This window comes from Lepus europaeus, chromosome 22 (genome assembly GCF_033115175.1).
Source record: "Lepus europaeus isolate LE1 chromosome 22, mLepTim1.pri, whole genome shotgun sequence".
NCBI lineage: Eukaryota > Metazoa > Chordata > Mammalia > Lagomorpha > Leporidae > Lepus > Lepus europaeus.
The window spans coordinates 8,476,025-8,491,287 of NC_084848.1; the positions used below are offsets into that span (position 1 = coordinate 8,476,025).

The 15,263-nt window shown below is 59.6% G+C and overlaps 1 protein-coding gene across 2 annotated transcripts; it reads right to left on the reverse strand.

Moving 5' to 3' along the window:
• Positions 1–1,461: 1,461 nt before the first annotated feature.
• On the reverse strand, positions 1,462–14,538 carry LOC133751509 (serpin A12-like). Of its 2 annotated transcripts, none has more exons than XM_062181580.1 (5): positions 14,441–14,538; positions 8,387–9,037; positions 6,497–6,767; positions 3,329–3,476; positions 1,462–1,897 (listed from the first exon to the last, which is right to left on the reverse strand). In XM_062181580.1, the coding sequence occupies exons 2-5, from the start codon at positions 9,018–9,020 to the stop codon at positions 1,709–1,711; spliced, it is 1,242 nt and encodes a 413-aa protein (XP_062037564.1). In that variant the 5' UTR covers positions 9,021–9,037; positions 14,441–14,538; the 3' UTR covers positions 1,462–1,708. The 2 variants fall into 2 exon arrangements, with proteins under 2 accessions (XP_062037564.1, XP_062037565.1); XM_062181581.1 differs by having other exon boundaries at positions 8,387–9,040.
• Between the last annotated feature and the right edge of the window lie 725 nt (positions 14,539–15,263).

Sequence of the window (15,263 nt, forward strand, 5' to 3'; positions counted from 1 at the left end):
GCAGCTCCCTGATTCACTGCTGAACGCAGGGTGAAGGCCCTTCGGACCCACCAGACACCCCCACGCATGGACGCTCTCTTGGCCGGCCACCTGGATGATGCTGAGGTCTCCATGGACTGTCTGGAGAGCAGCTCGTTAGAAGACAGCTGGCCCAGTCGATGCAAGCCAGGCAGGGCAGGTGGAAGCCACCAACAGCCGGGCGTGGGGTCCCTGTGATCTCCCGGAACCCCCAGAGCTCCCCGGCCCCGGCTCGTACATGTCCTGGCTCCTTTCAGCAGGTGCAGTGCGCTATCTTGCGCCCAGCTCACTCAGCCGCTGCTTGGCTGCTGTGGCTATACCGTGTCCCCAGGGCGAGTCGCACACTTGAGACCACCACTCACGGCGCCTGTGTCCTCTGGTGTCTGCCCCACACCTTCCCTCGGCCAGGGCCGGGGACACAGTGATGGCAGTGAAGCGCTTGGCCGGGGTCCCTGCCTTCTGCCCGCATCTGTGGCCCTGGTGCAGGGCCTCACTCTCGTGCCCCGCGCCCGCTCTCTCAAAGCAGAGCTTTGTCGGGGTTCCGTATCCCAGTCCCACGCTTAGTCCAGGACTCCGGCACCCACACTTAGCCCTTCCTCCTCCCCACCAGGCTGCGGACTGTGGTGCAGGGCCCTGGGGAGCCTGAGGGTGGGGGAAGGGGAGCACGAGGCCATCGCTGGACAGGACTTGCTGAGGGGAACCTGGAGACGAGCCCAGGCCGGGAGGGGGTCCCCCCTTCCCACCCCTTAGCAGGGGCACTGGGCACGGCTGCTGGTGGCTCCCACGAGGCCATAGGAAGCTGCTCCACCTGCCTGGGCCTCAGTTCCCACATCTGGCACTGGCTGCCCCCACTGGCCGCCCCCACTGGCTGCCCACAGGGCGGCTGTGACCAGAACCAGAGGGCCCAGGGGCCAGAAGGGCTACACAGCAACTCCACGCCAGCTGCGCCGGCTCAGGCTTCTTCAGGCCAAGCCAGCTGGGATGCCCTCCTCTCCCAGCACCGGAAGAAGTCCCCCCTTTCCCAGCACAGGAAAAAGTCATTGCAGGACCCAAAGGAACCCTCCAGGGGGCCCACCCCACCCTGGTCCCTGAAGCAACCCCACCAGCGCCCAGGGCCCTCTGGTGGTCAGAGGCAGACCCTGCAGGGGCCTCCTTTGTCAGCAGGTTCGAAGCAAAGCGCCTGCCTTTGGCAGGAAGACAGGGGCCCCGGGGCCTCCTTCCTGCACCTGAAACAGCTAGAAGTGAGCCCCAGCTGCTACTCCAGGAGAGGCCATGTGGCTCCCCCCAGGATCTCTCGTCCTGAGATTTGAACCCGGGCCTCTCTCCAACCCCAGGAACCTTTGCTGTGACTCACAGCACCCCCACCCACCCAGGCTACCCCCTATCAGCCAGCAGACTTGGGGGGCAGGAGAGCTTGTTTATTAAATCACAAAAGCCCTCAGCCTGCCCAGGGAAGAGAACTCCATCAGGGGAGGGGTGGGCGGCGACAGATCCTGACCTTGGAGTGGCATTGGAAGGAGAGCAAGCGAGAAGCCCAGAGAGCCAGCGATGACGTCATTGGGTGGTTTCTGCAGCTGGCGACGGCACGGGATCGAATCTGAATGTGAGTGAGCCTTGATCCCCAGCAGATGCACCCCACTCGGGCCCAAGCTGCAGTTGGGGTCCACAGCCCACAGAAACCCCTCCTTGATTACTTGCTGGGGTCGGCAACCCTTGCCAAGAAGATCATGGAAGGTGTGACCTTCTCGTAAATCATCATCAGGAAGGGATGGTTCATCCTGACGCTTAGCGGCGTCTCCATGGGTAGCGTCTCTGCTCCGGAGCCCGCGGCCCCCTCCGTGCCCTTCTCGTCCATCTGCAGCTCGGCCTTGTGCACCGCCTGCAGGAACAAGCACGCGTCAGTGCCCGCCAAGCCGCTCGGAGGCCACGGCCCAGATGGGGGGGACAGCACGGGAGTGACCTGGCTGCTGCCAGCCACCTGGACTCTTGGCTCTTCCACTGTCATTGCTGAGGGTTCATGGGCACACCAGCTCTGGGGGACATGGAGCAGGCGTGGCTCAACTTCCTGTGAATTTGGGGGAAGCTCCGACAAGGGTCCTGGCTGGGCTCTGCCGAGCTTTGCCAGATGGGAGGGAGGCAGCTGCAGCCCGGGCCCACGTCCATCACCGCCCAACAGGTGCTTAAGAGGCAGCAGGGCCCCAGGTTGCCTGTTCGAGACAACTCAGGCACCAGAGCCACCTCAGAGGCAACACCTGTGGCCAGGTGATCAGAATCCTTCCAAGAAATCCAGCGATGAGAACGTAGTTCAGGGAGCTCTACCAGGGTGACTGTCAGCAGTGGCCTACGGCGGCAGCCAGCACACCCATTACAGGGAAGCAAGGAGCCACTGAGCTCCGCCGGCCTGCAGGGAGGGGAGCTGGCACGCACGGCGGGCAGCAAGTCTGTGCAGGAAAACTCAGCGCCCTAAGGAGCTGCTAACTGCTTTCTTCCTCTCGCAAAGGGGAAGACAAATGCTGAAGCTGCCCCGGATCCAGCGCGGCTGGCTGGGCTGGGCTGGGCAGCCTGGCCTCATCCCAGGTCCAGGTGTGCTTGAACCTGCCCCTCCCCCCCACCCTACCCGGGGAGCACACCAGGTCCACACCTCCAGCCCCCAGCCATGGCGCTCCCCACACTTGAGGACACCACCCACACCCAGGTCTGCCTGCCGAGCTGTCTTCCCTCCCCATGCCCTCGTATGCCCAGGGCAGGGCTGCTAGACAGGGCACCCAAAGTTGGACTCAAGACAAACAATGAGTATATTTTTGTGAAAACCTGTCCCATGCAATGCCTGGGATGTACTTAGTATACTAAAAAAAAAATCCGCTGTTATCTGAACTTGACATTCCTGGGTGTCTCTGTCTGGAGCCCTCCCTTCCATGGTCCTGTCTTGTCTTCCCAGTCAGACAGGTGCTCTGCCTGGCCCCAGGGCCTTTGCTTGCTCATCTCCTCATCATGTTTACGACTTACTAAGAAGCCCGTGGCCTTTGAGAGAGGCTCTGAGTCAGGCCCAGAGCGGCCCTCGGTCCGATCCATGAGCTGGGCCCTGATCAATGCTTGCTGCATTGAATCAGCTTCCGAAATAGCAGCAGGAGCTTTCCCCAGTGTTCAAGACTGGGAGCAAGAGGACTGGGGCGGGTTGCTGGTCCGGGCCAGGGGTGGATTCGAGGCTGGCCTGCTGATGGGGGGGATCCTTGCTCGGACCGTGGCTGTGACTGTGGGTCTGGCCCCGGCCGTGGGGAGGCCCCCGGTGTTCGGGGTGGGGAGGGCTCACCTGGCCCACTTTCAGGCTGTGATGCGGGACGATCCTGGCGAGGTCCCCATGCTCTTCAAAGATCTTGGTGATGCCCAGGTGTGACAGTGTCTTCTTCAGGTCGTAGGTGCCTTGGATGTGGAGCTTGGGCACAGACACGTCCACCACCCTGGCAGGTTGGAGGGAACACGTGTGAGCAGGGGGCACCTGCCGTTTTCTGGGCCAGGCTCCAGGATCAACGATGAGCTTTGCTCTCCCAGCCCCAGAAGCCTCAGGTCTTCTCTCTCTAGCCACAGAACGGGGAGAGGCCCCTGGGCCCTGGAACCCCGGGATCCAAACACCTGGTGCCCTCTGCATTCTGTCCCCACCCCCAGCACACCTGCCCAGCCCTCATCCACAGGAGGTGCACCCACATGTCTGCCACCCCAGGACCCCTTGGCCGTAGTCGCTGGAGATTCCCCCGTGGCAGGCATGGCCAAGAGCCCACTCTGCCCCAGCAGCCCTGATGCTGGAGCAGCAGGGCCCGAGGCCTGGAGCCGGGCAGAGCTGCTTTCAGCTCCATCCCGGGGCTGGATGACCTTAGTGCTCTAGGCCACTGGGTGAAAATAAGAGTGACCGTCAAGCACCCACGGCCCTAACAGAGGAGGAGAGTGAATGTTCGGGAGGCACTTAGCAGGTGGGCAATGAGCAGCCAGCGCCCTCCTGGCCCTGGGACTTGCAGTTTCCTGTCCTCTGGGCCCAGAGCCTAGACCAGGCATCCCTGAGGCACCTGCTGGCCCCGGATTCCTGTCCGCCTGGTCCTGGACACCATTTCTTCATTTAAAAACATTTTTTTTGGAAAGCAAGGAGACATGTAGAGAGAGAGGCAGAGAGAGATCCCATCTGCTTGTCCTATAACAAGCCAGGGCTGGGCCAGGCCAAAGCCAGGAGTTTGGAACTTAGCCGTATGGGCTAGACACATGGGTGGCGGGGAAACATGTACTTGAGCCCTCAGCTGCTGTGTCCCAGGGTGTGCATTAGTAAGGAGCTGGACCTGGAAGTGGAGCCAGGACTCGAACCCAGTCCCTCCAACGGCAGGTGTCTTAACCACGTGCCCAGTGTCCACCTTGGCTTCCCTTTCCTCTCACCCATCCAAGGACCTCCTTCCTGCCCCGCTCACTCTCTGTCTCCCGTGCTGTTTGTAGTTGGCAAGGGTTTGACCATTCTTAAGAGCGGACCACGTGCTGGAATTACCTCTGTCTTCCAAACAAAGCGAAAAATCTCTTTCGCCCAAGTCACCCCTCAGGTTTCAGCCCGCTTCATTTCTTCCTGTTCTAGCAGAATTCTCTAGAGCTTTCTGCATTGTCTCTCATTTTCGCCACAAGCCACTCCAGTCAGACCTCTGACCTCAATGTTCTAGCAAAGCACCTCTCTCCAGGGTGGCCACTGACCTCCAGCTCTCTACAGCCAATGGCCAGCAGCAGGGGGCAGCTGACCCCTTTACTTGGTGCACACCAACCCAAGTCCAGTGCCTTGAGGTCGCCCCTGGCCAGCCCCACCTCCTCGTCCATCTCTATTGACCAAGCTGCCCACGGCTCAGCGCTTGGTCTCTTTCCCATGTTTGTTCCCTCGCTGCCCTCCTTCCCAGGAATCTCCTTCAGCCCTAAAGTACCCTCGGTAGGTCCAACGCCAAAATCTACCTGTTCATTCATTCATTCATTCATTCATTCAGCAAGCCTTGCCAAAAGCCTACTGACCACCAGGTATTGGTCTAGGCGCCTGCCATGAATTCATGAACAGAAATAACCGGAGGTGGGGGAGGGGAACAATCGGATGCTGGGCTCCAGCAAACCAGCCAGAGGTTCTGTAGCCACGTAACCACAGCACTAGAGGAGATGCAATCTTGGGCCAAGATGCACCAACTGGGACTTCTGGGTGAAGCAGAGAGAAGGGCCTGGCACTCTTGTCACTTTCTGACTTCTCTTCATCTGCCACACTCCTCAGCCACCCAGGGGCCACATGTCACAGACAAGAGCTGGTCTCAGCCGAGCTTAGAACCCAGTCCCCTCCGCCTGTCCCAGGGCCAGACTCCGCCGGCTCTGGGAACAGGGAGGACAGAGGGTGCGTGCAGGGCTCAAGGGACAGCAGCCACCTTGGGACGCCCTGCCATGTAGCTCCTGCCCTCTCCCCGCCTTCCCCTGCCCTCTCCCCGCCTCCCCCTGCCCTCTCCCGCCTCCCCCTGCCCTCTCCCCGCCTCCCCCCGGGACTTCATCGGAAGCATTCACGGGTAGAAGCTTCGGTTTCTGAGCCTGCAGCTGACTCTGGGTCTCAGAGACGTCAGGGTGTGGCCGTGTGAACGCGGCTCAGCTCAGGCCCAGTGCCATCGCCAGCTCTCCTGGACTCCCCTGGGCGCCTCACAGCACAGGGGCACAGCGAGGGTGAGGAAGGGTGAGAAGGCACGGAGCAGGCAGGCGGAATCCAGACACTGTCCCTGCCCAAGTGGAAACTGCCCTCTCCAGCTCACCCCAGCCCTCCCGGCTGCCGTAGCCCCGGCACTGTGCCAGGCCCTTGCAAGGCTCTGGGATCACCTGTGCTGACCAAGTCCCCAGGGCTTACCTCCAACACCAGCCCTTAATTTTCAAAGAAAATCTATGAGCAGGCAAGTGCCTGTGAGGGATTCTGTAGGCTCGCCTGAAATCGGCTCTTATTTCATGTCTTCAGGGAAAAGCCCCTATGGCTTTGGTCTTGCGCTCACCAGCAGTGTCACTTCCTTGGGACACGTCTCACTCACTGGTTGTGGCAGCACCATGGAAAACACCACTCCAGTCACAATGAACAGCTCCCGGCTCCCTTCAACACCCCAAACGTTTATCCTTGCAATCTCCTTTGCCTAAGGTCCCTCCTCTCCCTTCTATATGGCCTGGAAGTTCTAATTCAAATCCCACCTCCTCTGCGAAGCCCTCCCTGACCACCACCTTACCCCGAGACTCCATCCACTGTGCTCTCACTGTTTCCATGCAACCCCCTCAGGAAGCAAGAGGTCACGGGCCACCTATGGCTTGCTGCCCAGTCTATGGCCCACAGCGCAAGTTCCCCATGGAGCCCAGAAGAGGGTTTGGCCGAGAGGGAAGCACTCGGTGACTGTGGGTGGAGGAGGCAAAGGGAGAGGGAGGCAGAGGCAGACGCTGCCTGTGCAGGGCGCCCTCTTACCTCCGCGACATCAGCTTCTTCCACTTGGCGAAGATGTCCACGTGCAAGCCTTCCTCCAGGAGCTTCAGTTTGCCTTCGTCGGGGAGTATGAAGGTGGCCGTGATGTTCCCCTCGTAGGGCATCTCCAGGACGGTGCTGGCCAGCTGCTCATCCCGGCCCACGTCGTACAAGCCCCCACGGAACATCATGGGCACCTGCACCGACCTGTTCCTGCTCACTGTGAAATCTTCCTGTTTTGTCGCTTTGGGATCAAATTCACGTAGCCACCTGGCTTAGGAGTGAAGAAGGGCAGAGTGACGCAAGCGTCCGGGGGGAAAAGAGGTGACCCCATTCCACTGGCCACCCAGATGCAGGGCAAGGGGCGTCAGGCCAGGACTCCGGGAGCCCCTGTTCTCATGCAGTGACCTGAGGACTCCAGGTGGCGGGGACTCAGACCCATCCGTCGGTCCCTGGAGAAGCCAAGGCCAGGCTGCTGGGCTGAGAGGGGAGCAGTCGAGAGCCCTAAACCCAGGTGTCCTTGGGGCTGGGAAAGCCCACAGGTCTTACCCTAACAACAGAGGATGCATCACAGCGATGGGGGGTTACCGGGCCTTGCATGAGTGAAGGTGCCTGACGTTAATGGAACAGGCTGCCCTGGAGCTTGCTGAAAGGCACCCAGACGTCCCCTTTCTGACCACAAGGATACTTTGATCCCACTGGGCATGAACTCAGACCTGTGTCTTCGCAAACCTGCTACCTCCAAACTGCCAACACAGAACCCTGAGTGCTAGGTCCCCGAGTTTAAACTCGGCTTCTCTGTTTTGAAAGAAGGATCTTGGAGAAACATTTTAATGGCCCTGGCCTCAGCACCCTTATTGGCCGGATGGGCACCCTGACAGGGCTGCTCTGAGTCGGGATGAGGCGGCGTGGCTCGGAGCCGTGCATAGAGAGTGCTGCGTGGATGCCAGTCGCCCTCAGTTCCGTGGTTTCCGCTGTGGCTCCTGCTGTGGTCCGGGGAACACAGAGACTTGGGGGGACTGCAAGCTACCCCCTGTGCGCTCTGCAGGGACTTAAGGCCTCAGGTTCTCATGATCACTTCTTCCTCCATAGCACCCATCGCCCTGCGGATTCCAGGAGATCTGAACTCCCATACTCAGGGCTGTGGGGCTGATGGTTCAGCAGTGAGCTTTGCAGTGAGCTACTCCTACTGACAAAGCCAGCCCATGAGAGTGAGGAATGGGCACCTAAGTCGAGGGGCTTTGTCCTGATTCTCACCTGTTTTGGCCAACTTTTGTGTACACGGGTGGTGTGTGAGCGCATCTGCAGTGGTGGGAGATGAAGTTTAAGTATGGGGGTGTTCCCCCCTCTTTTCCAGTCCCTGTCCCTCAGATCTGGGCGATCGACAAAATCTGATAAAGAAACCAAAGCCCCCCCCCCCCCCGCCCCGCCCCAGGAGTCCTCAACAACCTGCGCATTCCGTGGCCTGGTGGACTATGCACCGGCCTGAGGCCCCAGGGGAAGAGGGGACCTGTTCCTCTCTCGTTGGCTGGCTTGGTAAGTAGGAGTAGCTCAATGAGCCTCTCTCTCTGCATTTCACTTTCCTCACTTCAGACACAGACAAGAGTGCCACGGCCCCGTGCAGGACCCCCGTGGCGTTAGGATCATCGGCGAGAAAGCAAGCAGGGAGAAGGATGGAGATGTGGCCAAGCTCCCAGCCTGTTCCCCGTGAGTCCCGGTAACTGCCTGCTACATGCTGTGTCGCGGCACTGGTCTTACAGACGGAAGCATGGCGCTCCGAGAGCTTGCTACAGATGAACCTGAGGTCCCGGAGCAAGCACACGGCCAGCCTCGGATCTGTAAACCCGTTCTGCTGGTCGTCCTGCCTCCCGTGCCACCATGCCCGAGCCTTACCTCGAAAGAAAATGTAGTTGGTGAGAAGCATCACCGTGCCAGGCTCTATGTTCCGGATGAGGTGGCTGATTCTGCCCTGCGTCTTCTCACTCACGTACTCATTGATCTGCTTCTGCGCCAGCTCCAGGTTCTGGAAGTCGGTGGGGACCGTTTCCGCCTCGTACAGGTTCTTGGTCTCCCTCAGGAACTTCTGCTGGGGCTGCAGCCTCCGGTCCATGAACAGTGAGTTTCCGACTCGCAGCTTGATGTCGCGCTTCTCCTGGTTCAGCCTGCCCAGGAGGTAGTGGAAGCCCTCGTGCAGGTCTCTCTCGGGCACCTCCCTGAAGTTGAAGCCCTCTTTGATCTCCGCCAGGGTGGAGTCCTGGGCCCCCAGACACAGCATGGAGAAGGCCGTGGAGACGCTCAAGGGGGAGAAGAAGATGTTCCGGCCGGGGTTGTTGGAGGCTAGCTTTTTGAGCAGCTTGAAGCCGAAATCCATGTTGCGCCGGGCAAGCTCCTGGGCTATCCTCTTGCTCCGCCACCCCTGGGCCTGGCTCACAGATCCGAAGCTCTGTCCATGGAGGCTGGGCTTCAGAAAGCCCTTCACGGAGAGGACGCCGGCCAGAAACAGGCCCAGGCTCAGGGTCAGGTTCATCGTCCTTGGAGATGTTCCTGCTGAGTGGCAGACCTGAGGTTAGCGGAAAAGAAGCACCCAGGAGCGCCGTTGCCCCTGCCTCACTCGCTCCAGCCCCTGCCTGCTGCGTGGGAAGAAGCCGTGTCCCCACCGACACGTGCGGGGCACTGCGGTTTCCAGGTGCCGGGGCATTCGTGACAGCAGGGACTGGACAGGAGTGTCCTCGTTTCACCTAGGACAGGCCTGGACACAGAGGACAGCCCTTGTCCCGCACCCTCCCCTGTCTTAAGGTGATGGCGTCTCGATCCCCTCCCCCACGAAGCTGCTCCCCTCCCTCTGCTGGGCCTCAATGGCCCAGGCCAAGGAGCAAGAGATCCCCAAACAAACTCAGGTCAATCAGCACCTCTCCTAGGCAAGGCGAAGCCTCTAACTGTGGGTGACTGGGTTAGCGATGCAGCCCTGAGGCTGATCGTGGCCCCCACTTCCACTCAAGGAAGGAGAGGAGGGGGTAGAGAGAGACAGACAGAGAGATGAACAGGCACTTCTGACGACATCTTTGGAGCCCCTGGGCCAGCCTTTGCCTGATGCCCGCAGTCTTGGCTTGGATGGAACGTCCTCCCAGCTTCACGCGCTGGAGGCCTGCCTCGGGCCGCCATGTGGGGGTGGGGCGGTGGAAGTTGGCTGTTTGGGGAGAGCGTCTCGCAGCAGAGACCCAGGAAGCTCTCGCAGGAGCCTGGGTTAGTTCTGGTGGGAGCGAGTTGTCCTGGAGCAAGCCTGAGCCCCGGCCGCCGTCTGCCTTCCCGTCTGTCTGCGAACACCCTCTTCCTCTCCCAGACTGCTGCTGCCCTCACTCCACCCCCGATGAGGCTGCACAGAGGCGAGCAGAGGCGGGGGCAGTGCCCTTGAACCTCCGGGACCGCGAGCTAAATACACCGCTTTCCTTTCTAAAGTTATGCTGTTTTGCTATAGCAATGAGAAACAGACTAACCCACCACTCCATTTCCCAAGTCTTAAGAGCTAACAAATTTCCCTTTTAGTGTTGGCTGCTTTGAGTTCTTTCTTTCTTTTTTGTTTTTCCTTGTAGCCAAAAGGATTCTGATGGATTTGCCACAATCAAGCCCTTCATCTAAGATCATCGGTCTCTAAGTGGCATGTGCCCGCGGGCCGAGACTCCTTCCCCACAGCCCTGCCAGGGAGGGAGCAGGATGATGTCAAAAGCCAAGTCTGGCCGGCGCTGTGGCTTAACAGGCTAATCCTCCGCCTTGCGGCGCCAGCACCCCGGGTTCTAGTCCCGGTTGGGGCGCCGGATTCTATCCCCGTTGCCCCTCTTCCAGGCCAGCTCTCTGCTGTGGCCCGGGAAGGCAGTGGAGGATGGCCCAAGTGCTTGGGCCCTGCACCTGCATGGGAGACCAGGAGAAGCACCTGGCTCCTGGCTTCGGATCAGTGAGATGTGCCAGCTGCAGCGGCCATTGGAGGGTGAACCAACGGCAAAAAGGAAGACCTTTCTCTCTGTCTCTCTCTCACTATCCACTCTGCCTGTCAAAAAAAAAAAAAAAAAAAGCCAAGTCTGACTCCTGGGTGCTGCTCCCACCACGCTCTCGGCTGGGACACCTCCCATCAGCACCTCGAGCCCTGGGCAGACCAAGTACTCTCTTCTCTTGATCCCCGCCCTTAGCGCCACAGAGAGTGGACAGGTGCATGGTCTGCTGAAGAGCCAGGATGCTGTCTCTCACCAGGCTTGATGATGCCAGGGACTTTTAGACCAACTTATAGGCAAAACCAGGCAGGTTTCTCTGTCTGGTTGCATCACTCATTATGTTTTCCCTCCCTGTCGTTGGCACCTTTCCACGTCTGGAGTCCACGGAACAGAGTGAGCCCTTCAACAGTGAAGGCTGCTCCCACTGCTTTAGATGAGGTTGCCCAGGGCCAACCTGTCCGGATTCGGGTGTGTGGAGGGTGTGGCCTTAGAAGCAGCCCGTGTGGACAGGAGCGAAGCAGGACAGGAAGCGAAGGAGCCAAGCCAGGTTGCAGTCCCAGGTAGTATCAGCCTCGCTCTGACCGCAGGGCCAGGAGTCTGGAGGGCAATCAGCCAGCTGTGGACTGTGATTTGCCACCGGGATGCAGGACGCGGTATAGGACTTCCCAGGCCATGAGGCCCTCTGAGCTCAGGACGGTTTCCTGGAGTGGGGAGGGCAGTCTTGAGCTCTTAGCAGCCAAACCTCACTGCGCCACCAACGGAAGGGACCCGGGCTACAAACGAGCAGGGTCCACTCCCACTAAACCCCCTACAAACCCACAAGGCCCACTGCTGCCCATCCCCAGCGCCTGCCACCGAGCAGGCCCCTCCCAGCGGGCTGAATGAACAGGTGGATCACCTTGCACTGGCCTGGACCTCGCAGTGGCCCCCACCCCCGAATTCTTTGTGCCTCTACCCTTGGAAGCAAGGCACAGTAGATGCAGCTTTGTCACGGCTGACACAGGACTTCAAGGAGTTCACGGGACTGTGGCCACTGCCCAGTGTGCTCCAAGCACCCATTCTCCTATCCCGCTTCCCAACAACAGGTCCCTTCCCCTCCTTTCTGCCCACAGTGGTCAGCCCCGCCCTCTGGCAGCCCGTGTGCCCTAGGAACAGGGAGGGGCCCATGCGCAGCTTCAGGGAGGGGCTGACTTGTGGACAGCGATCTCAGCTCCCTGCTGGTGACTGAGTCCAGAGACAGAACCAGCCCAATCGGGGCAAGCCCCAGGACTCAAGGGACCTGGGGGGGTGAATTTCAGGGCTGCTGGCTGGAATGCTGGGAGTCCTTAGGGAGGAAGAATGGAAGCCATGGACTAAGGCGGCTACCAGGAAAGTCACTAAGACGAAGCCATAGCAGGAGGTGGGGCAAACAGGGCTTTGCAGAGACACAGGAGCCAGGGTTGCTGCGAAAGCTGAACCCAGAGCCTGCCCTACTTCTAGACTTTTCCATGGTCAGCACCCAAAGCCAAAAGCATCTTCACACATGCCAGAATCCCCCCCCCCCCCAAGGCCAGGACTACAAGTGACCAGGAGTCCGGCGCTCTGACCCCTCCCCTTCACGGCCACACGACACTCTGGAAAGGACTTGTCCCATCTGAACCAAGGTGTTCTCTAAGCAGCCTGCACGCCTAACGACTGCTGATAAAAATTAAAAATCACTGGTGATGCAAAAGGAAGCCTGGGTGAGAATAGGCTATACAAGAGAGATTCACGCAGGATGCTTCCAATACACACACAAAGAACCAGACAATGGACAGGACGCACTCTCCGGGCTCCGTGGGCTGGAGGTTTACAAAGGCTGCCTGGATTAAAAGCCATGGAGGAGCTGAGGTGCGTCACTCGAGGAGCTGATAGCGCGTTCTCAACGGCGGGTCTGCCAGCCAGCGGGGGTGCACGGCTGTTAGGTGAGCTGACGTAGGCCGTGCCCAGCAGTCAGCAGGGCGGGCAGAGCCAGAGCAGGGAAGGGAACTGCCAACAGTTCTACCCCAGAAGCATTTTCTGAACTCTACCGCTGCTGGCTGTTCACCGCAGCTCCCCTCCCCCCATCCCATCCCCGTGCCAACACCGGTCCCATCCTGGGCTTCTCCACCTGTCAACACAGGCCCTAAATTAACCCAAATTTGTCAGATGGCTTAGATACCTGAGCAGGCTACTTTTTTATTCCATCAATTAAAATAGCTGAGTGACTGGTTATTTCCCAATCAGTTGCCAGCTTGCTCTCCGGCGTTGGGCAATTCTGGGTTGGTTTCTGTAGGTCGCAATGTGTGTATCTGGTGGTCATGCAGAATAAAAGTAATTCATCAAATGAAAATAAAATCGAGAAGAGAGCAAGACAGAAACTGAGCCCTGTGGGGAACCCATGGGCCGATAAAGCTACGACCCCGGCATTTCAGTTTGGCTCTGACAGCTCTGGTCCCAGGCTCCCTACTTGTTGGAGAAAACAGTTTCCTCCTCTTCCTTCCTCCTGAAGACAGACCCCAGCCAGGTGAGAAGCCCCGGACAAGCAGCACCGGTGACCTCAAGTCACCGGAGGTGGTCCCAGGGGGGCGGGGTCCCTGGGCAGCCCCTCTCCCTGCCTCCCCGAAGGCTCTGTTCTGAAACCCTGAGTCACTGGAATCCCTTCCCAGAGTGCCCGTGAGAGGAGGCAGCAGTTATAACGAATCCTGAATCCACGGGGTTGCCTGCAGGACCCGGGAGATGCCCAGACAGCAGGTGCGAAGGCCCCTTCCATGAAGTGAGGAAGTGCCTGCGTGGAGCCGGCACACCTCTTCATGTAGACTCTCCCTCCTCCCGGTGACTTACAGAACCTGACAGCATCTACGTGCTGTGGACGGAGTGATTAGGCTGCGCTGTTCAGGGAACAACCTGAACAATTATTTTCCCCCAGATAAAATCGTGCTCCCTTTGGTCGAAGCCACAGACTGAGAACCCACAGGTACAAGTGTTCTCAGTGACAATACTCGCTATTCTAGAAAGTGCTTCCCACCTGCAGCCAGCAGTCGGGGGAAGCGTAACGCAAAGCGATGGAACACACAGGGTGCCATGGAGCTGGGCGCGATGCCCGGCGCCTTCCACTGTGCACCTCAGAGGCCCCATGCATGGCCGTCCTGAGGGTTCCCTCTCCACCCCCACAGCTGTGACACAGCTGACCCACCAGGGAAGCTGCTGTGACCCCTCCTCAGACCGACGGGATCAAAACATTAGATGCCCCACAGAAGCTCTGATTCACCCTGTGGGTCTCTGCCTTCAGGCTTTTTTTTTTTTTGACAGGCAGAGTGGACAGTGAGAGAGCCTTCAGGCTAAGGACTCCTTGGAGTCCTTGCTGGGCGCCAGGCTGGGCACTTGCACCCTGGGCTGGCAATGGGCCTCGACTCTGGAGCAGAGCCCAGAGCTCGCACTCCTGGGAGGCCACGCTCACCGCTGCCCCCTGGACGTGTCCAGCCCTCAAGAATCCCCAGCTCCTCGCCTGGCCCGATGCCCTTCTCTCCAATGGCTTCCTCTTGCACCACTAAGGGGGACACCAAGACCCAGAGGGCTCAAGCAGGAGGCAAGGGCACGAGTGCTTTAGTGACAGCCCAGAGCGGGGCCCTGATGGCGACTGTGCCAACAGGCGGGGACCAGGGGGTCCAGCCTCCCTCTCCGTGCTGCCGCGAGTGGGTGGGTACAGCCCTGGTCCTGGGAAGGGGTAGATACACAAACAGCCCACGCGGGCCAGGCTGACTCCGGCCAGAGCTCAGTCAGTGGTGGAGCGGGGCTGTCTCATCTCCCAAGACCACCCCATTCCCACACACCCCCCACTCTCTCCTCTAGAACAAAAACCAGACATTAGTCCTGGAAGGGAATGCAAGTCTCCCCAAAGATGCCCAGCGAACCCCAGGGGTTCCCCAGAACCAGAAACTCCCCCGGAATCGTTTGCTACACCCACCTCGGCACCGGGTCCTGCCTCGATCAGAAGCTGGTACTCAGCGCATGCGGGAGAAGTCGCCTGCCGGCCCACCGGGTCTGCCGGTCTCGCTTTATGCGCTAGGCCGCCATGGCGTCCTGGAGGCGCGGAGCAAAGGCCAGCAGGAGCAGCCGGCCTGCGGGGGCCAGCGGCCGAGGTTCCAAGGAGCTGGCTGCGCTGCCTCCCTGGGGGAGATATGTGCCGGCCGCGCCCGCTGGGCGGGGGCTTCCCTAATGCAGTCCACTCAGATCTGTTGCAACTGCTGTTTCCCAACTGCTGCCTGGGTCTGAGGCTGGAACCCTCTGCTAGGGACCAGCCCGAGCCCGACCTTGCCCAAGCTCCGCGCAGAGCCCGACCTTGCCCAAGTTCCGCGCCGCCGCCTCTGGGGAGGGGTGCGGCTGTGCACTGCAGTTCCTGGGGGCCCTTCCTCTTTACCCCTCGCCTCCTCCTTTTCTGCTTCGCATGCGCCCCAAATGTCAGCTCTACCCCTTAGCTCCGGTGAGTCCTGGGGCAACAGGGGCAGAGGACGGACTGCAGTTTCTGGTCGGCCCCGGCGGAGCCTGCCGCGCGCTTCAGCGTTTGGGAGCGCTTGACAAAGTCACTGTCTCCCGCAGGTTTGCCCTGCTGCAGGGTAGGTGGCCTGCGCTTCACTTCTGGCTTTTTTCCTCCTTATGTTTCTGTATTTTTTTTCCAAACTTTCAGGAGCAGGAATTTAGAATTTATTTTTAATTTAATTTTTAAAGATCGAATTAATTTAGAATTAATTTTTAAAGATTGAGCGTCACATGCGACTGTCACCTTTGGT

Coding starts and splice junctions, on each gene's coding strand:
- LOC133751509 (XM_062181580.1), bottom strand. CDS start 9,020: ATGAACCTGACCCTGAGCCTGGGCCTGTTTCTGGCCGGCGTCCTCTCC. Junction 6,768..8,386: donor CAACTACATTTTCTTTCGAG/GTAAGGCTCGGG, acceptor TTCACTCCTAAG/CCAGGTGGCTACGTGAATTT. Junction 1,898..3,328: donor ACAGCCTGAAAGTGGGCCAG/GTGAGCCCTCCC, acceptor TTGTTCCTGCAG/GCGGTGCACAAGGCCGAGCT.